The following is a 21,684-nucleotide window of genomic DNA, read 5'->3' on the forward strand; positions in this document are numbered from 1 at the left end:
CACCGAAAGCAAGCATATCCCGTGCTGTCTTGTCTCCAAAAGGGTCGGATACATACGCTTTACCCCACACCACACACGGCTTGGACGCGTCTGCACCCAACGGCAACGCCATCCCTGACAAACAGTCGAGAGCACCCAAAGCGTCATGCGCGTAACAAACAGGAAATCTGGTGGCACATCGTGTTTAGAAAAAACCATTCTGGCAAGGCTGGAAAGCTCCAAACCTTACAACAACTCTCAGGCAGCAACTATCCAGGTTTCCGGGACCCCCAGCCAGCCACAAGACCCGAACGAACATCAGCCCCGCACATGTTTTCTGACAGTAATTCCAACAAGAGCAGCGCCTACCAACCCAGGCATCACCATGCCATTTTATTTATTATCACTAGTACCCCACTCGGCGTCATGCCAATAGATGAAGATACCCATTTCAGTTACGCACGCTTTGCAGTTGCTACCCCCACTGCCATGTCCAATTCATTTCCTTGACCAAACCCCCCAACCTAATCTGCCAAGCTCTTGGAAGCTATCTCGTACACATTCTCTGAGAGACCATTGGCCGACACAATCATCTCCAGCTGGGCCTGCATCACAAAACATATTACAAACACGTTACACCAACTATAATCACCCCCCACAAGTCTACTATTGCCCTATTTTTTCCTTATCTATTGACAGAAGAGATGAGATAGACAAACAGTGGTCAGCACCTTAGCAAGAGCTTGTCTGGTCTCGTCGTACCGCCTCCACCGAGAGAATGCTGAAACCATGCGGGAAGCCACCTGATTGCAGATCCAACATTGCAAGGACGTCAGCTATAATTCTTCAAACATCAAAAGTGTAACCGGGAGATAATATGAGAACAAGAGCTCTGAGTGAACCTGAGGATTTATCTTGTCAAGCTGCAAAACAACTTCACCCAAGAACTTGTACCCGGAGCCATCTTTCGCATGGAAGTTCACAGGTGACCCACAGAATCCCCCGATTAGTGAGTACACCTGATTTTTTTCACCGAGTCTTAGTCAGGTCCTAAAACTCATTCAAAATTTAAACCGAACACAAGTCAAAATCTGATAGCACCATGTACCTTGTTGGGATTCCTCATGTCAAAAGCAGGGTGAGACAGCAGCTTCTGAACATTTACCACGTTTCCAGGAATCTCTGAAGTAGCTTGAAGAGCAAACCACTTGCTCACAACCTATTGCAGCATAAAGGAAAATACACGTACCCACTTAAAACATCCATGCTACATTAGCGCATAAAAAAAGATTTATTCATGATTAGCAAGGCATGTAGAATCAGCATGTATGTATGAATGCATCTTACCAAATAGTCATTCTGCCACTGGTTATAGAAATCCATAAGGGCATCATCCCGAACTTTGCCTGCATTTTGAGATAGTGCTACTAAGGCAGAAAACTGCTCTGTCATGTTAGTCGCAGTCTTGTACTCATGCAGTGCAAGTTCGGTGACATCTGGCTCATTCAGAGATGCAAGGTATGCTACAAGGAATACCAGGAAATTTGGCCACATTAATTGTCTGGAGTGTAATTCTTACATTTGACCATATGTCTGATAAACAAATACATACCAAGGCATGTATTTTTCAATGCACGACGTGCCATACTATCATGGTTAAATGTGTAAGCCTCAGAACTTCTGTTGCTTGCCACCTAACAAGAACAAGGTAAAAGGATGATACATGGAGGAATAAGAATTACAATACAGACAAACAGCAACTTGGCAGTGCCACTTACAGCTACAAGAAGATCATCTTTGAGTTGCAAGGCAAGCTCCTTCTTAATGAAGTTACGGACAGCATGAACTGCATCAGGATCCGCAACTGCCATCATATCCATAATCTCCCCTTGACCAGGCAAAGTTATTGCTTTCGCAATGAATTCCTGTAGCCGAATACAATAGCCATATTATAATTCAACTCTGCACAATAAATCACAATAAGGCCGCAAAATATTGTTACCTTATCCAAGCTCGTGTTACGCAGAATTGATCTAAGTCCGTCAACAAATTTTGGATTTAGGACCAGTGTTTTCTGTTGCTGGAAATCAGCTACAAGACTGAGCATCAACTTACGTGCCAAAACTTGGCCAGCTTCCCATCTAGGGAATGGACAAATCGTTAGATTGAACTCTTTAATAGAAAAATGCAAATATCTTAGCAGTGCAATCCACAACATACCTGTTAAATTCATCCGAGTCACTGGCAAGCAGGAAAAATAGGTCGCTCTCACTCAGATCAGAATCAAGACGGACAGGAGCACTATATCCCCTCAACAAGGAAGGAACTGGCTTCTCAGGAACATTTTTAAATATGAACTCTTCTTCCTTCTGAAATAATCAAAGCATGTTCACATATCAGGAAAAAAAAATGTCACACAAGACACTTAAATTTGATACAAATAAAAAGACTAAAACTAGGTGCCTGTGTATATAGGCTAGTTACTGACTACAAATCTGTTCTCGCACTAAATTTGAGGTTTGGAGATCTATACCTTTTTAAATTGAAGCACGGTGGTGAAGACTGGCTTGCCATCACTAGTGAGTGTTTGGAGAGTTCCATTGCTGTAAACGGAAGTTAGGGGCATATCTTTTCCTGTAGAGTCAACAAGTCCAACAGCAACGGGTATGAACATAGGCTCCTTAACTGGTTGACCAGGAGTGGGCGGCACTTCTTGGCTGAAATATTAGAACAGTCGTTTAGTTAGAAAATGCACTGTTTTCACCAATTACTACAGAAGAAAAACAAGTATCAGGGTATGTAAAATCCACGTTGCACTAGCATGAATGAAAATGAAGGTAATAGAGAATGTGGAAGAATAGTTCAACATATATCTAATGGTAAGTGCTAAAATGACAATCAGTAATTCAGAACCGGAGAATGTGGAAGCTTACCTAAGTTTCAAAGAGAAGGTCTGAGAACTAGGATCATATGAAGATGACACCTTGACTGTAGGTGTACCTGCTTGAGAGTACCTATTGGATGGTTCTTTCACAATTAGATTGCATTCGCAACAAGTAACATGATTGAAAGATAGCTGTCTATTACCATTGTAAAAAGTTTGGCAGTTGTGCATTATTTGCATCACACATGGCTGCATAGAAGTCTTCACAAGTGACAGCTTGTCCATCATGCCTTTGGAAGTAAAGATCCATGCCCTGCAGGAGAACATCAGGTGGTAAATAAATCAAATGCACATAACACACATTCAACAACTGAAGGAGACATCCCATGGCAAACATGACGTGCACAAGATTCACAACATAGGTATGCCCTGGGTTTTTCATATATAAGAAACATAACCTTATTCTAGAATCATGATTTGCAACAAAATACTTGCAGGCAAACCATACTTTGACCACTGATAAACCCAAAGTAATTTAACTTGTCACGAATAGACATGTATGCATAGATTCTCCCTTTGTACAAATATGCAGAGGAAGTACTACGGATCATCAACATGGCCATAAACATTTAAGGTCAAAGCTCAACTTGTACCTTTCGGAACCCTGATGCTCCAAACATGGTCTTGTACATTCTGACAACTTCAGCACCCTATAAAAGTAAATGTCCAGGTCACATCTCAATGTCGTATTCACTGAAGGCATGCAAATTGAAAAGAATGTTTGTCACATGGACGAACCTTCTCGTAAACCTTTGATGAATCCCACAATGGTTGGATGAAGAAAAACAAGAAGCAACAAAATAGAACATCAGAGTTTTAATCATTAGTCAATAAACTAATCACAGTGTGTGATTAACGGGAAACATCATGAAAATGCGTACCGTGACTGCCAGGTTGTTCATAATCAAAGTCACCAGGAAGATTCAACAGATGATTTTTCAGTCCAACAGGATGAATTATAATCAGTTGATGGCTTTGTGCATCTCACTGTACGCCACAAACTTTATAGACAAAGAAACTCACCGGTATAGAAGTTGTCCATCTGCCGGTCCAATTAAATAAGTTATACACTATATCTTATGCTGGTTGCTAGCAACAGAGTAATAAATTCAAATGACTGAGCATTAATACCTTGATATAGGAATGGGGGCGAATAGGATGTGCCATCGGCCCAGCATCCTGGATATCAGGGAAAAAAGTCACAGGGTGGCCAAAATGCCATGATGCTGCAGTTTATTTCATTTGGCAACAAATTGGAATGCAGTGACAGAGCGCAGATTAAGAAAACCTGAGGGAATTGATAGATTCTGAGTTTGGAGACATCAGCGATGCGTTTTACTGTACGACAACCAAGATCTGACGAGAACTCCTGCACAAGTAATTTCATTAGAAGAGTAGCACTAAAAAACATAATTGCAGCAGATAACACATGGCCCACTGCCTGAGTACCTGATCCCTGAAGACGGTCAGTCCTTCTTTCAGGGTTAGCTGGAACCAATCACGGCAAGTTACTCTGCAACAGCATAGAGGGGTAAGGATCCTTTTGCTAGGAAAAAAAATGTGGAGATCATTACCATTCAGTTATGCAGAAATAATAACTAGCCATGAATGTGATCTCATAAGGTGCACCAATTGATATTTGAGGGGAAAAACAAACAAATAAAGAACAAAGAAGTAAAAAGGATGAACACATATCAATCAGTCATGAAAGGATTACATACAAATTTTTATGATAAATTATAAATGAAAGGAACATCCATTCTGGTGATATTGTGAAGACAGTTACCTATTCCCAGTCCAGTTGTGGAAATACTGCAGAAGTAACAGGTTGTAATGTCAGCTCAGTTGACTGAAAAGAAAGATCAAGTATGTACCTATATCTACAAATGTATGTACCTCGTGTCCAACAACACCCAAAATTGCAGCATAATCACCGTCAGTGGCAGTCTCAGGTGATGCAAGCACAAGTCTAGATTGAAATATCTGTTTATTCACAAACCAGTGTGTTAATAATGAATTGATGTGCAAATACTATCCAAGCAAAGATAAAATCTTACATTTAAGCTCTTATTCTCCATTGCTCCCCTGCAATTATAAAAGTTACCTTTATCAGCAGACTGTTCAGGCTATGCTGGATTACAATTAAGCATTTGGTTTGTTAATATTTAACCAAAGTAGCGAGTTCAACTACATAAGCCACACTCCTACAGAGGAAAGCAAAACCATTCAAAAATATACTGCAACTTGCTGGCACAAACAAGAAAAAATGAACTTACATATTGAAATCAGGAACAACGACAATGTTGAACAAATCAAGATCATACTCAAGACCAAAGACCTGGCAGGTGGCAAAACCAAAAGGCAGAATTGAATCAGCTATCTGAACAACAACAAAACAAACTATAGACAAATTATAGAGAGAATGAATATGGAGCAACCTCCTCATCCCACTGCATTGCTGCTTTAAGAGAATACATAGCATGTGCTGTTTTTGGCAAATCTTGGGCAGGAGTCCAAATTCTGAGTGTTACATTGCGGCCGGAGCATGTAACAAATGAATCCTCCCGGCATCCCAACTGACCAGCAACTAGAGCAAACAGGTAGCTTGGTTTCTTGAAGGGATCCTCCCACAATGCAAAGTGTTTTCCACCCTACGGTGCAAAAAAGTTATTGGCATACATTGATTATCCCTTTCTTATATCTTCTGAGTGGTGATTATGTTAGGAAGCTAGCTTACCTCGAGGTCTCCCTGCTCAATAAGATTGCCATTGGACAATAATACTGGATACAAAGTTTTATCAGCTTCAATGCGGCAAGTATATTTTGCCATAACATCTGGACGATCCTGTGACATTCAACATTTCCAAATACAGATCATGCATTAATGAAACATCAAATCAACAACTATAAAAGATAATCTTTTAGAGACAGCACAATATCGATGCAGATGGTATATATCAGACCACAAACATACCTGAAAGTAGGTAATCTTCCGGAACCCTTCTGCTTCACACTGAGTGCAAAAGTTACCAGTTGACTTGTACAGCCCCTGTGAATTTACAAGACAAAGAGTATAGAACACAACTAGCTGTTAGCCTACATTATATCTGGTGGATTGCAGTCTATAGGACTGTAGAACTCTAAAAGCAATCAGTACCTCCAAAGATGTGTTTAGCTGAGGATATATTTCTGTAACAATTTCCAAGTTGAATACACCAGCAAGCGGTGTTGAAACCGTCAGATGGCGTGAATCGACTGTATACTCTTCGCCCTACGATGAAGTAGATACCAGCAGGTGAGAAACAAAATAGTGGAACAGAATGCAAGAATCAGAAAACTTTTGTAAGAAAAGAAATACATATCAACTGCACCAGGGTCACTAATCACTGTGGTGGGCATTAGGAATGACCGCCGCCATACTAGAAATGTTTGCAGGGCAGTGATCCAGTAAAAAATAGGATACCCTGCCAAGTCACTGCATCTATCACAACTGCGACAGGAAAACATAGGATGAAGTACTCCACTGATGTTACCCACATGAGACCACTTGGCTATTGCTGAATGTAACCATGAAACAAACTATTTCTCTGGAAGTGCTTCTGAAATTGCATCACAGTCCCATCAAAATTCTTAAACATATGGGGGCCCTCTTGTCTTTTGGGTGCAATTCATGTGCAAGCCTTCATCTGATTTCTTTTTTTTCGTTGAAAATAAGAAAATCACGAGTATAAAACATACAATAATTCTAAGTTCGAACAAAAAGAGTTTCTTCCCACTGTTTGTTGGACAATCATGTGACATTCGCATCAGCATATTTCCCAAACAGATGCTATAGGTACCGTTTACTGTTCTACAAAAAAGTGTGAGGATAAGCTAAAAACTTAAAAAGAACAGGAGGTGGCTATCAAGGTTCAAACTCATGACTGAAACTATGGCAGCTAAAGCAGGACATGGTAGTAACAGGAATGGCAAAGGAATCAATTATCTTGTAATTTGAAATATTGCAACACAAAGAAAAATCTATGTGAACAGCTGTGCGAACTAATTATCACCTTTAGCTCGGTGCCATTGACTTTGATCGATAACAGCTTCAGGTCACAGCCATGAAGAACAAGTGGAGCTGAGATGCTTCCTACAATGTTACAATTGAAAATTAGTTACGAAGTCAAGAACCTCATAATATAAGACATTCTAAAATTACTTCTCCGGTGTAAATAAGAAAAACACTGCAGAAGAAAAAAGATGTGCAAGAGAGATATGGTATACAATAATATTTTTCCAAATGAAAAAAAAGTACAATACAATAGTCGCAAGGTCAGATTTTGACCTTCAACACCAGGAGATACAACTATTTTAGATGTAACTATGGTCTTTTCTTCACCAAGTTGAAATTGCAAATCCACCTGCAATTGAATCAGGCGATAGTAAAATGTTAGAATTTAGAAACATAATACAGGTAAATGAAATAGCAAGGTGTCAGCAGTCAATTTACAGGAAACATTGATCATTGGTGGTCATGTCACACCCGGCGCGATAAAAATAACTTATTACAGGCTACCATATCTATGCACTTGCTAGCCTCATTTCAAAGTCATTGTTTTTTTTTGGGTGGGGGGGTGGGGAGTATTGATATATTTCTTAAAAGCAATTGTCAAAGGTGTATCTTGGAAACTATGTTGATGTCTAAAACAACAGCTATTCCAATCGAATATGGATTCCGAACTGCTAGCCTCACAACATATAAGCCATGGCAGTTAGAGAATTTCCAACAATAAATGATCAGATATTGAAAGCAGTGCAGGAAAGCAATTAGAAAAGGTATATATACCTTGTCAAACAAATAATCAGGTTTCCTGTAATCTTTCAAGAATATCTCCTTGGGAGAATCCATCTCTGGTTTTTCGGTTGCAGCAGGAGGCGGCTCTGTTGCAACTGAACAGGATGTCCTCTTGCCGACAGACTTTGCACTCTGAATTATGGGTAAGAGAAACAGTAATGAAAATCAAAACAGAAGAGCCATCAAGGTGCATTGTTTAGCAAGAGTGAAAAATTTGAAGAAAAATACACTGCTGTTTAGTACATTCCCGTTTAGCAGTAATAAAAACACAAGTCCTGTTTTTTTTTTACTTAGCGCAGAGTAAGAGAAATATGTTTCCCAACCCAAAGACCAGTATGTACTCTCTATACACAAATGCATTCATACATAGTGATAAATAGCTTGGCATGAAAGAATATACTGACATTTACTGACAAGAAAGGCTCGGACCTTATCCAACGTGAACCCTGCAACAGGTAACGCCATTCATAATTGAACATGGGTAACATCATGCAACAAACTTTAATAAGAATCTGAAAACATGAGGGAGCAATTCTTTGATGGCACCTCTTTCCTTAAATGAGCACGGAAGCTAAAGCAATTCTTCACCGATGATCCCCGCTTGGATGAGGTTGAGCACGATGGCAAGGTTTGATACTGCCAAAAAAAGGGTAGGGAGGGAAATTACAGGCAATCACATAAAACGATGTAATACTTAATCGCGACAACTACACGACAAAGAATTTATCTGCTAGTATCAGAGGCGTGTACATGGATACATAAATTGCTTAACTGAGACAACTAGAAATAGAATAATAGTACATGGAAGAGGAATCCCCAGTGAGAGAAAGCAGGCAATCTAATACTAGTACGACTTGAAATATATACTATAATGCAAAAAGGGCTGGTGTAGGAAGTATTACTAGAGAGATGCTAATAATGGAATTGGTGTAACAAGCAGAGTGGCTTGGTAAGTAACTAACTATAATCCAAAAATTTGGAGGGTTGCGAGGAGAATATTGGAAAGGAAGGAGTCTAAGGGAGGGAGGGAGGAGGAGACGGCGCCGAGAAAGCCGGCGTTAACGAAACCGCAGCCTCGGCACGCCGCCGCGGGGCTAATGAGGCGACGAGCCATCCCAACTCAATCAATCGCAAACGTCGAATCCAATATAGGGCATGGGCTAGTATGTGATCCCAATAGTTTTTGCAAAAAGATGCGAGTTAGTAGGTGGTCTCAGATCCAAATACAAAGAGCATACATACAGTACGTTATTAGGGTTTTGGCTGTTGGATTCCGCACAGCAGGAAAGGAAGGGAAAGGGGCGGGCGGGCATACCCTTGGAAGTGCCCGACGAGACGAAGAAGAACTGCCAAGGGCCGGGCGGCGCCTCTCTCGCCACCTCCCTTTGCGTCGTCGCCGAGGCTGGCCGAGAGATTAGAGATGGATGTGCCCCGCCTTTGTGTGGGAGAGGAGGAGGAAGAGATAGGTTTGTTTCCACAACAGGGGGAGGGGAGGGCCCACAAGTTAACTAAACGTATTCTACTCGGCAACAGCTGCCTGCAGCAAAAGAAGAGCAGCGGAAATGTTAAAAAAACAGACGTCCAATAGGGAAGAAAAATTGGATGCTCCGATATATATTTCACTGGTTGATGTTCGATGTTGCTACTATTATTTCCGCATGTTTCATGGTAAATGTTGCATGAAACATGGTGTTCGTGTTGCGGTGGAAATCTTCGTATCCGAGAATCAAACAACTTAATTAGTTTTTTCACATATTGTCCCGTATTGCACCTATATATTTTTGATGTTGTAGATGTCTTGTGTCCATGTTGCAGTGGAGGTTCGATGGGAAACTTCCGGGCGCTAGCAAGTCCGAAAGAAGAAGAAGAAAACAAGTGACCAGATCCTTTCTTTCTTTCTTTCTTTTTTAAAGAAAAAAAGGGATCCCTTTCTCAGACTTGCTTGCTTGCCTAGTGTTGCTCTGATGAACACGCTTCTCTTTCTCAGGCCTCCAGTAGGCAGTAGCACAGAGATATCTACAACTGATTACTGAATTCAACTGCAGCTTGTGCGGTTCACAAGTGATGGTCCGATGTTCGGACTTTTATTTTCTCTGTCCTCTTGATGTGGACCTGAATATTACCTGACTTTTTCCATGGTGGCAAATGCATACTCTACAGAGAGTGAATGCATCATTGTACTCCACACTGGACCGCTCCTTCAAGTCACACAATGACATAGATGCAATTAATGACTTGACAAGAACCACTTCTTGTTTTTTCGATACGCCTCTAGTAAGTATTTCAGATTCTCAGTGATCATATATTCAGATAGCATGGTGTATGTTTCAAGAATACTACTACTTGCCGTGTTGATTCACCCTATGACTATGAGCGAGGGGAGAAATAAGAGAAAGTTGTTCGAGTTTATTCCAAAGCCATCATCAAAGCTAGCCAGCTCATAGGTGAATCCAATCCAGTTACAGTTATTCAAATAGTACTAGTCAAAAAATTAAGGACGCCTCTGTCCTAAAGAGGGCAAAGTGCCATTTTTTTTTTGGCAAGAGAAGGGAAAGCTAACTATGTGTTTAGTTCATTTTGCAAAAACTTTTAAGATGTAAACAAGGCATTTGAAGTATTAAATGAAGTCTATTTGCAAAACTTTTTGCATAGATGGGTTGTAAATCGCGAGACGAATCTAATGATGCTAATTAATCCATGTTTAATTAATAATTAGCGGATGGTTACTGTAGCATCACTATTGCAAATTATGGATTAAGTAGGCTCATTAGATTCGTCTCGCGATTTGCAGTCCATCCATGCAAAAAGTTTTGTAAATAGACTTCATTTAGTGCTTCAAATTAGCAAGATTTCATTTCACTTTAATGCGTTTACGGCTTTTTTGCGTTTACATGTAAAGATCTAAACAGGGCCTAAACTCTCTTCATTCATTCTAGGAGAGGCTTGTTGACTTGTTCATCGTCAGTGCCCTTGCCGCCCCACTTTTGCAAGCGGCTTGAAGCTTGGGCGGCAACCAGCAGCAGTGCTTTTCTCTCACGTCAAATCAGCATCAATCATCAGCCAGCCAGTAGTAATTTTCTCTCAAAGCAAATCAGCACTAGCCACCAGCCGCAGTCAGCCGAACAGAGTCTTGTGGACCGCTCCTTCAAGTCACACAATGACACAGATGCAATTAATTACTTGACCAGAACCACTTCTTGTTTGATACACCTCTAGTAAGTATTTCAGATTCTCAGTGATTAGATATATTCAGATAGCATGGTGTATGTTTCAAGAATACTGCTACTCGCTGTGCTGATTCACCCTATGACTATGAGCGAGGGAAGAAATAAGAGAAAGTTGTTCAAGTTCATTCCAAGCCATCATCAAAGCTAGCTAGCTCATAGGTGAATCCAATCCAGTTTACAGTTATTCAAATACTAGTCAAAAAATTAAGGACGCCTCTGTCCTAAAGAGGGCAAAGTGCCATTTTTTTGGCAAGAGAAGGGAAAGGTAATTAAACTCTCGACATTCATTCTAGGAGAGGCTTGTTGACTTGTTCATCATCAGGGCCCTTGCTGCCCCACTTTTGCACGCGGCTTGAAGCTTGGGCGGCAACCAGCAACAGTGTTTTTCTCTCACGTCAAATCAGCATCAGTCATCAGCCAGCCAGCAGTAATTTTCTCTCGCAGCAAATTGGCACTAGCCACCAGCCGCAGTCAGCCGAACAGAGTCTAGTGGACCGCTCCTTCAAGTCACACAATGACACAGATGCAATTAATTACTTGACCAGAACCACTTCTTGTATGATACACCTCTAGTAAGTATTTCAGATTCTCAGTGATTAGATATATTCAGATAGCATGGTGTATGTTTCAAGAATACTGCTACTTGCTGTGCTGATTCACCCTATGACTATGAGCGAGGGGAGAAATAAGAGAAAGTTGTTCAAGTTCATTCCAAGCCATCATCAAAGCTAGCTAGCTCATAGGTGAATCCAATCCAGTTTACAGTTATTCAAATACTAGTCAAAAAATTAAGGACGCCTCTGTCCTAAAGAGGGCAAAGTGCCATTTTTTTGGCAAGAGAAGGGAAAGGTAATTAAACTCTCGACATTCATTCTAGGAGAGGCTTGTTGACTTGTTCATCATCAGTGCCCTTGCCGCCCCACTTTTGCACGCGGCTTGAAGCTTGGGCGGCCTTCAACAAGGCAAGAATAGAATTAGTAATGGTGATGAGCAGCTAGCTAGCTGTATATATATATTATTCCAATCAAGAATATTTATTACCTCTGCTTTCCAATCTGTTCTCCAGACCACGGCTAGCAAGATGAGCGTCTGGAGAGCAATACCACAGAGCATGCCGGACCAAATCCCCTGAGACCAATGCAACGATCGGTCGGTGATGAATTAGATTCTTTTATGTATATAGCAATGATCCTTTTCGTTTTTTTGTTTATATATATATATATAACTATATATATAGTAAATATAAAACAAACTAGAAGCATTATTACCCCAACTCCAAAGTTTAGGTGGTAGCCGAGCATGTATCCCAGGGGCAGGCCGAAGATGTAGTAGCAGCCGAGGTTGATGTAGGCGACGAGCCCCTGCCATCCACCCCCGACCGCCACCCCCGAGATCACCGGCTGCACGCTGTTGAGCACCATGGTTATCCCCAGCAGGCCGGCGATCCTGGACACGGCGCGCCGCAGGTCATCGTCGCTGGTGAAGATGATGGAGAAGCTGTCCCTGAAGACAAGCACGAGCACCATGCAGAGGACGCCGATGAGCAGCGCCTCCGCGACGACGACCATGACGGCGTTCCACGCGGCCCTGGGTCTGCCGGAGCCGAGCTCGTTGGAGACCCGGACGCTGATGGCCGCGTTGAGGCCGATGAAGATCATGGCCTCCCATCCGTTGATGCTCATGCATATGCCCAGGGAGTCCACGGCGATCTGCGCGTCCTCGAGGTCGCCGGTGAGCACGGTGATGAGGCCCAGGTACCATATCTCGAGGCAGAGCATGACGGCGGACTCGAGCGAGAGCTTGACGAAGGCCCAGATGTCGTGGAAGGCGGCGGCGGACCAGCCCTTCCAGCCGTCCCCGCACCAGCCGATGATGTAGGCGGCCTGCGCCAGCGCGATGCCCCAGTGGGCGAGGTCGTAGGCGGCGGCCGCGCCGGGGAGGCCCCAGCCGAGGAGGACGACAAAGAGGTAATTGAGGAGGATGTTGGCGAGCAGGGCGGCGAGGCCGATCCAGGCGGGCACCGTGACCTTGCTCTGCGCCTGGAGGAACTTGCCGGCGGCGAAGTTGATGGCCATGGCGAAGACGGCGGGGAGGATGTAGAGCACGAACCTGGCGGCCTCGCGCGCGACGTCCGGGTCCTGGCCGATGAGCAGGAGCAGCGGCTCGGCGAAGACGAAGAGCGGCGACATGAGCAGCGCGGCGGCGAGGAGGATGATCCAGGAGCGCTGGAGGTAGACGCCGAGCATGGCGACCTGGCCGGCGCCGAAGGCCTGGCCGCAGAGCGTCTCGAGCGCGCTGCCCATGCCGAGGAGGAAGCCGAGCGCGAAGGTGGCGAAGACGGAGAGGCCGATGGAGGCGGCGGCGAGGGGGAGGTTGCCGAGGTGGCCGGCGAACATCTGGGTGACGGAGCTGAGGGCGTACGCGCTGAGCGTGCCCACGGCGATGGGGAGGCCGATGCCCCACAGGCGCTTCGACTCGTCCCACACCATGCGCGCGGCGTCCGCGGCGGACCGCAGCGCCGGCGTGTCGCCGTCCACCACCTCCGGCGGCTGCATCGTCTGCCTGCTGACTGCTGCTGGTTGTACGGTGGTGGTGCGGCCAGCAACAAGCTAATAAGTTTGTTGGTTGGTTGTCTGGGTGGTCTGGCTGGGTTAATTGCTTGCATTGGTGCTACTCCTATCTATAGTATCTCCTACCGGAACCACCGTACCCAAGGCAAACGGTCAGCAGGCTGCTGGCTGCAGCTGCCCCGGCCGTGGAATGAAGAATACACCGACCTGATCTCCAATATAGTCGACTCGAATGCAATGAAAGCTCGGTCTGATCGTGGTGCCACAATCACATATTAGTGTCAGATATTTGTCGGTAGAAATAGAAAATTACTGTCGAACCATCCGTCGGTATAGTTTCTCAACAAATGTCGGTATTTTAAGTTTTCCCAAGTAACCAACTTATAAGTTGGATCAGCCACTTTGTTTGATCTTTTTTTTAACTTACAGTACTACCACATCCGTTTCAAATTGTAGTTTGTTTAACTTTTTTGATTCTAAGTTTAATCACTCGTCTTATTTAAAAATTTGTCCAAATATTGCCAAATTTAAATTATTTTTGAATATCTTGTATTGACAAAAAAAGTGATATTTTAGACAAATTTTTTAATAAGACAAGTGGTCAAATTTAAGATTGAAAAATTAAATGACTTATAATTTGAAACGGAGGGAGTAGTTGAAAAAAAAACAAAGTGCAATATGAAGGCGATCGATCGATGCAACAATAATGGGTTTAGGGTTGTTTACGTGTCGCTCTGTCATCCTCGCAAGCTAGCTACCACAGCGGACCAAACACTAAAGACGACGACCACCCCCCGCCGGTGGGAGACTGGGAGTGGGATGGACCCGCCCTCCCGTCAGCTCTTCCGTCCAACGACACTTTTTTTTTTCACAATCGATCGGAGCCGTCGGTTTTGGTCGCCCCAGATCATCCAAGCACAGAAGCCATTTCATTTTGTGATCGAGCTTCAAATCGATGTGAGTTGAGTTGGACTAATGCATGTCCTTGAGGCCTGAGCATTACGGAACTTTGAATAATGAATGAAGCACCAAAACATCAAGTGCTTTAGTGCAAAACTCTATACCAAAAAAATTTCTTTTCTTTTAGCATCACTAGCTACCTCATACTCCCTCTGTTGTAGCTCGTTTTGTCAAATCAAAATACATAGTTTTTGTTATGCATATACATAAATATTATGTCTAGATACATAGTTAAAACGATCTATAATTTGAAATGGAGGGAGTATGAGTTCACACATGACGACGGCCTAGGGGAGCCTCTTTGTCCCTGGCTTCCTCGGTGTCCAGCCCATCTTTCATTATATATAGATCTTTAACAAGAGGCAGCCCACCATACTATATATACATATACATTCACACACACATGCTATACGTAGACAAATTAGAGGAGGAGACTGGGCGGGCTGTTTTCAACAGCTGGGCTGGGCTAGGCTTCACTTCAAAATAAATCTCAAAAGCTAGCTAGATCAAAAGCTACATATGCATGCTGCTTAATCATTGTAACATCCAGCCCATGGGCTGGTTGGGCCAAACTGGAGTATAATGAGGCTTGGTAGCTCAAGAATAATCTCAAATGGAAAGTTGACAGTGAAATGAGCTAACTTAAATAACCAACTCTAGGAAGCATTATAGCCTTGGGTTAATTTTTTTACACCAAGCGAGAATGAAAGCGTAAGCAGGTTGCAGCATATAGGTGTAGTTCACTCAGCGTGCAGAGTGGGCATGTAGTCAAAACTACTTATTCCTGTTCTCTCACAACAAATCAGCACTAGGCACAGCCAGCCGAACATAGTGATTATCTTTTTCTTTCAAAACAATCTATAAGCTAAGTACTGGTCATACTACTATATATAGCTAGCTACTGCATGAGCATTATGCATATATATCCTGTACAAGCATAAAGAAAATAGTACCCCACGTTTTCCTCTTCTAATAAAATTTCAGCAAATTAAATATCTTTCCATCCATTCATAGAAAATTCACAGAAAAAAGATACCGCATACATTAAGATCAATAATCATATACACACATGCTTTTACAAGAGATCTACACACGCGCGCGCGCTATATATCTCTGTTATATGTGTGTAAGAAGGCGTACCTGTGCAATCCTACGGCCATGGCTAATTAAAACTCTATGCCATAATATATATAGCATGCCCTTTGTTTCTATGGAATGGAATGCATGATGAAAATGGAAAATTGTGAAGATACTCTTCCTCGATTGATAGATAAGATGATGCATCCCAAAAGAAAACGGGAATTGCAGCAGAACTGTTTCAGTATGGGCTAACATAGATATGATTCATGCAGCTAGCAGTCTCAGTAACCCAATTGGCACAAATTAAACTGTAATACAATAGGCTTATGATGCACGCATGCATGTTTCATCAAACAAGAAGCTAAGGCCGCAAGAGGCATTTATATCCAATCATGTTTGTGTCTATATATATATATATATATATATATATATATATATATATATATATATTCTCTATTTAGCACCCAGTGTGCTGAATAAGTTATTCAGCGCCCCTCCCCCAACTCCGAAACCGGAAAAATGTGATTCCAAAACCGAAAAATTCTTCTTTAAACCAGAAAAAATAAGCATCCATTCCGCAACCGGAAAATTAGGAGGTTCAAACCGGAAATTATTCTGTGTTACCGGAAAATTTAGCTCATCAATTCCGCAACCAGAAAATTAGGAGGTTCAAACCGGAAATTGTTCTGTTTGACCGGAAAATTTAGCTGAGCCATGGTCATCCATTCTGCAACCGAAAAATAAAGCTCCTAAAGTCGACGGCCAAGTCCAAACAAACCTACGAGAAATAAACGGAGGCATTAGAAGACATCAACAGGAACCTTGACAAATAATCATTCGTTTCCACCTTATTTTATTTTCCTGTTGCAAAAAAATCAACATTCTTCTATCCATGTTGTCAGTTTAAATAACTTATCTAGCCTCAATGTGATCCCACACCCAACATGCTTGATATATTCATAATTTTTTTGTTAGAAATTTTGATTTTCCGACCACGGCCGATACTCTTTTCGAGGCAAATGGATTTCTTATGTAGTCTAACATGCTTGATATATTCATAATTTTTTTTTTCAAATTTTAATTTTTCAGTTACAATAACACGTTTACGGTTATTGAATCTTTGTTTTCATGTTTCAGCCTATTTCGAGTAGTTTTCTGGATAAAGCACAATTCTCTAGTCTAAGAAATACATTTTCATTTATATCAATACAAGAAATCAAAACTTTCATAAGAGATCTTACAATACATAAACAGCAACAAAGTACTACAAGATCAAAACTTACAGAAGAGAGAATACATAAACAACAGGCACCGGCCGCAATATCAAAACAATATGCAGCCCCATATGCATGCAACGGATTAAAAGAGAGCATTGGAAGCGCAAAACTTAATTTAATTGTGTGTGTGTAAGTATCAATCCCTTAGTAGTCCAGAGCTAGTGTAATTAGGGATGAAGCAACATATTGTGAGCATGCACAAATAACATGTACATGTTAGCATCATTATGACCTCCTAGGAGTATATCAATGGGTTCTTACTTTAACTGAGGGAAGACCTTGTTGGTGGCCGCTGCCGTCGCCTTCGCGGGTTCGTTGGTGGAGCTCTGCGCACGGGCAGCGACGGTTGATGCAGCGGGTCGCCGGAGTCGTAGGGGACGACGGTCTCGCGGTGGCGCTGGTGGCGGCTTCCCGTCGCTTCAGCGTCTCCCTCTCGATCGGACTAGGGTTAGGACGGTTGGAAACTGTGGCGGCGACGAACCTCGTGACCAGTGCCACAGTCTCCACCTCCTCTATATATGGCACTGCGCGACGGGGGCCCACCAGCCGTCTATTGGGCTGGGCGTCCCTGATCAGGACGCGAGTCAAGGGCCCAGTTCGCCGTTGGGCCAACTGGTGGAGATCAATACTAACATTCTCCCCCTTGATCTCACCTTACACTTTTAAACTTCTCAACTTGAACTTAACTCTTTACTTTTCTTTACTTGCTTTGCTTTCGGTCCTCACCTCGTTGTAGATCGGTACGTAGGGCGTGCTTCGTCATGACAGTTATCACTTACCATCAGATTAACAGCCACAATGCACCTTTCTGTATTGAAACAAGACCTTAACCTTTCTTTGGGCCCTTTAGTAATCCAGAAATCATAGGCCTCCTGTAAAACCCATGTCGACTTGGGCGGTAGGCCTTTTGGTAAGCGGATCCGCAAACACTTGCTTGATACTTTGGTACTCCATGATTTCATATGATTCTGGATTTTCTCTTTTGCAACATATAACTCATTGTCAATGTGTTTGACAGCACACTTGACATATTCCATAGGAGTGAAAACATTCGAATGATATATTGCTGTTGTCTACCATCATCAATTCCGGGTAACAGTTTCCTCAACTATTTTGCCTGTCCTATAGCCTCATATCATGCTAAACTTTTGGTACACGACCCACGATATCACAACTATTTTGCTTTTGGAGCTTTTTCACAATAAAACTCCAAGCGCGAGTGTTAGCTACTACTGTGGGCTTCACTAAACATCTCGCCAAAACTTAATTCTTTTTACTCACAACCTTTTTGAGAGTACATGTTACTTTCTTACTTAGCATGAGGCTGACAATATTTTGTAAAATTGCAAAAATATTCTATAACTCCATTCTAGTGATCTATTGCTGGACTGGACTTCTGCCAAAATGTCCTGGATACTCGCGCTATGTCAGGGTAAATTCTTTTGAGCACTAATTCTGCTTCCAACAGCTGAAGCACATTGAACCTTTTTCTTTTGATCGATCATATAACGGTTCCTGGAATTCTGAAAATTCCAAAACTATTACCCTTGACAATAGAATATGCGTAGGCTTACTTGCATGCATATATATCTTTTAGAACTCTTTTCTAAGTGTGCTCTTTGCGATAGTCCTGATACCCTCTTTTTTTTTTATCCCGGTGAATTTCCTTTCCTAGAGCGAATGACTCTTCACCAAGATTATTCTTATCAAAACTAGAGGTCATAATAACCTTTTTTGGACTTTTCGGGAAAAGAAATTTCCCATTTTTGAACTTTGCATATTTGCAATTTGTCATCTTGATCTTTACTTAAAACCCAATACTTTCCTTTGTTCTCACAAAACTTTTGATACACTGTTCTGTGATCTGATTTCATCAGGTGGTATTACAATGTTCTTTTCTTTCCACAACAAAACTATTTGATTATGTCATGTATATATATACTTTCTCGTACAAATCTATGTTAGGAGATGTTGCTCCAACATCCATCTGATGCAATTCACAAATTAGTATGCACCAACGTCATCATGATTCTAAAAGAATCCTTTCATGAGATTGTACAAAATGTCTCGTTAGAACTTATCTTTTGTCTTTGCATAAATCTTTTGACCACAAGTCGTGCTTAGCGACTTTTCATGTTCCCTCTGGAGTCACATTTAATCTTGTAGACCCATTATAGCCTACTGTCTTGGCTCCGTTAGAAACTTATTCTATGTTCCAAAACAAGTTTGGAACTTCTGGATCTCATGACATCTTCCATGGCTTCTTGCCACTTCGATGGATGAAATTGTTGTCGTTCATGTATTGAGACAATTATTGTGGTTGAATCATAGAAGTGAACATACAGTCCCACTTCTCTTTAAACCTTATTTCTCGACATACTTTACTCTCCCAGATTATCCCATCTATTGTAAAGATGAAATATCTTCAAGCTTTTGTTTGGGTTTAGTCTTTACAAGCCCCATATGGTGATTTAAGCACCACCTTTTTCTTTTCGATTGCTTTGAGGCTCAACTATCTTTTCTTCTTAGTTGGAGCTGATTGTTATTGTAATTGGGGTATCAATGTTATGACTGTTGTACTCCCTTTTCGGTCATATTCTTCTTTAATAGATCATTCTTGCTTTAAAATGCATCGCATTTAACTTTGTGGGGGAAATTCTCTCTAAATTTTAATCTTTCTTGTCTTTCTAATCTTTCTCCCCCTCGAAATATGGCACAAATTTTGTTGTCATAATTTCGAAACTATTTTTAACATTTGTGAAAGAGGAGCCTATCATTACTAGAACTTTGTTCATATGACCAAGCCATACAAAATAATGGGAGTACCATTTCCTCGTTCCTTTTCAAGAGCTCCTCAGAGTTCTTGATTTGTTGCACTTTCAAGAACTCATTAAGTTCTTCATTTTGCTATACTTTTTGCAAGTCGTGCTTGCAATCTTGGTTCGCATACAACTTTCTTTTTGTCCTTCGATTCTTTTCAAGTCACTATCCAACATGCCACTATAGTAGTATATGAGAATTGCTAGGATAACTTTAAAAGCTCTTCCGGACTTCTTTACTTTTATGTGATACTCAAGTAGTACATGAGTCATCACAAAAACTTTTCCTGCCATGCAGGATATGAATGACACAAGTGCCAAAACCTTTCTCGATATGCGGTATAAAACTTTAAATGCACTGGTAACAATCAATGCCATAATTTCAGAAATAAATCCAAAAATTATGCTAACACACATATTTAATTCAACGTTGGTCAAATTGAACATGCATCTGACTTATGTCACCATTATCTTTACTGTTGAAGGACAAGATAAAAACATAATATAGTGATAAAACTTTGGTCACAATGACTAAAACATGCACATATACTTTCTTTTCTGATTAAATCTTCCCGTTGGTTCCAATTTAATCAGAAAATTTAACGAATTACAATATTCGTAGAACTTTAGTGAGAGAAACCAAAAACTTTTCGAAAACAGTTGCATCTCTTTTCCATATCAACTAAAAGTCAGAATGGAACAAGCACTTTTGTTTCTTAACCTCAACTATACAGCTGAGTAATCTCAAAACTTTATCTGTAGTGTTGATCAGAATCAACTTTTGTCTATTAATTTCTCTCTACTTGAGAAGAATTGTATGTCTTAATTTAATGTTGGTCAAAATTAAAACATACAACTTTCCTTTACTTTTAATTCTATATCACCGTTGGGCAGAAATAGAACACATGAACAGAATAAAAATTATAATATTATCATCATCAATTTTGGTCAGAAAATGACAACACCATAATAACTTTAAATTTCTTTTCTTTTAAAGAGCAAACTAGTGCTCAACTTGACACTTACAATGTCAAAAAGGTGCCAAAACATCCTTTCTTTGACTTACAACAGCGGAAGCTTTTCTTAACCTCATACTTAAAGGTTGCCTTTTCCCACAGGGAAAAACTCATCTGAGCTGGTCTTTTCTTTGTTGCAGCGGAAAACTTTTCTTTCTTTCAGAAACATTTCTGTCTTTATCTATTCTCTGAAAAATTGATCACTTTGATGCAAAATTTGTCAGAGATTTAACCTTGAACTTAAACTCACAATAAAATTATAATATTATTATCATCAACGTTGGTCAGAAAATAACAATACCATAATTTAACTTTAAACCAATATCTTTCACCTCCTCTATTTAAATTGTCCCGTTGGTTCTCATTTAAATAGAGGATGAAACTTTTTCTTTACATCGGAAACATGTAAAACATACTAATATTCAGAAGCAATATCATTGTAAAACTTTACTGTTCTCTAAAACAAACTATCTCGTTGGTTCAAATTTGAATCAGAGATATAAAACATTAAACTATATTCATGGAAAATTGCTTCTGGAAATAAAAGAAACTTATTATAAAACTTTACTGTACATTTTATGCTTTCGGCCCGGCTAGGAGCTGGCGTGCGGCCCTTCTGCTTGTGCAGCGCGGGCTGGCCGCTCGGCCCAGCAGCAAATCCATCGCTAAGGCCCATTTTGCGCGGTCGGCCCAGCAGCAGCTTGAGCTGCTAGCGCCTTGGCCCGGCCTGCTTGCGCGCGGCCCATTCAGCCCGGCAGCGCCCACCCCCTTCTCCTCGATCACGGCCGTCCGCTTTGATCCGGCAGTTGAGCGTGATTCTCGGGCGCCATATAAGCCGTCGACTCCCATGGAAAACCCTAACACCCCCCTGCCTTCTCTCCCGGTCTGAGCCGCCGCCGCCGGCTCTCCCTTGTCGGCGCGCCGCCAGGGTTGGCCTCCGCGCCATGGCCGTGCCATGGCTGCGCGCAGACCTGG

The 21,684-nt window shown here is 41.7% G+C and overlaps 2 protein-coding genes across 2 annotated transcripts; both read right to left on the minus strand.

Annotated features, from left to right (window-relative positions):
- Positions 1-146: 146 nt before the first annotated feature.
- On the minus strand, positions 147-9,240 carry LOC120713120 (puromycin-sensitive aminopeptidase). The gene is made up of 33 exons (XM_039999115.1): positions 9,076-9,240; positions 8,307-8,396; positions 8,165-8,206; positions 7,752-7,892; positions 7,251-7,326; positions 6,976-7,055; positions 6,081-6,194; positions 5,898-5,972; positions 5,661-5,768; positions 5,362-5,574; positions 5,200-5,261; positions 4,981-5,008; positions 4,820-4,906; positions 4,710-4,735; positions 4,373-4,436; positions 4,212-4,292; positions 4,055-4,102; positions 3,947-3,965; positions 3,805-3,809; positions 3,662-3,673; positions 3,517-3,573; positions 3,067-3,176; positions 2,913-2,993; positions 2,513-2,696; positions 2,200-2,348; positions 1,982-2,120; positions 1,758-1,904; positions 1,592-1,673; positions 1,327-1,502; positions 1,088-1,198; positions 882-998; positions 711-782; positions 147-584 (listed from the first exon to the last, which is right to left on the minus strand). The coding sequence occupies exons 4-33, from the start codon at positions 7,812-7,814 to the stop codon at positions 504-506; spliced, it is 2,667 nt and encodes an 888-aa protein (XP_039855049.1). The 5' UTR covers positions 7,815-7,892; positions 8,165-8,206; positions 8,307-8,396; positions 9,076-9,240; the 3' UTR covers positions 147-503.
- Positions 9,241-11,089: 1,849 nt separating this feature from the next.
- Positions 11,090-13,742, minus strand: LOC120713121 (protein DETOXIFICATION 35-like). Its single transcript, XM_039999116.1, has 3 exons — positions 12,256-13,742; positions 12,029-12,115; positions 11,090-11,939 (listed from the first exon to the last, which is right to left on the minus strand). The coding sequence occupies exons 1-3, from the start codon at positions 13,540-13,542 to the stop codon at positions 11,856-11,858; spliced, it is 1,458 nt and encodes a 485-aa protein (XP_039855050.1). The 5' UTR covers positions 13,543-13,742; the 3' UTR covers positions 11,090-11,855.
- Positions 13,743-21,684: the final 7,942 nt, after the last annotated feature.

The sequence above is a fragment of the Panicum virgatum genome, chromosome 6K (assembly GCF_016808335.1).
Source record: "Panicum virgatum strain AP13 chromosome 6K, P.virgatum_v5, whole genome shotgun sequence".
In the NCBI taxonomy this organism is placed as follows: Eukaryota; Viridiplantae; Streptophyta; class Magnoliopsida; order Poales; family Poaceae; genus Panicum; species Panicum virgatum.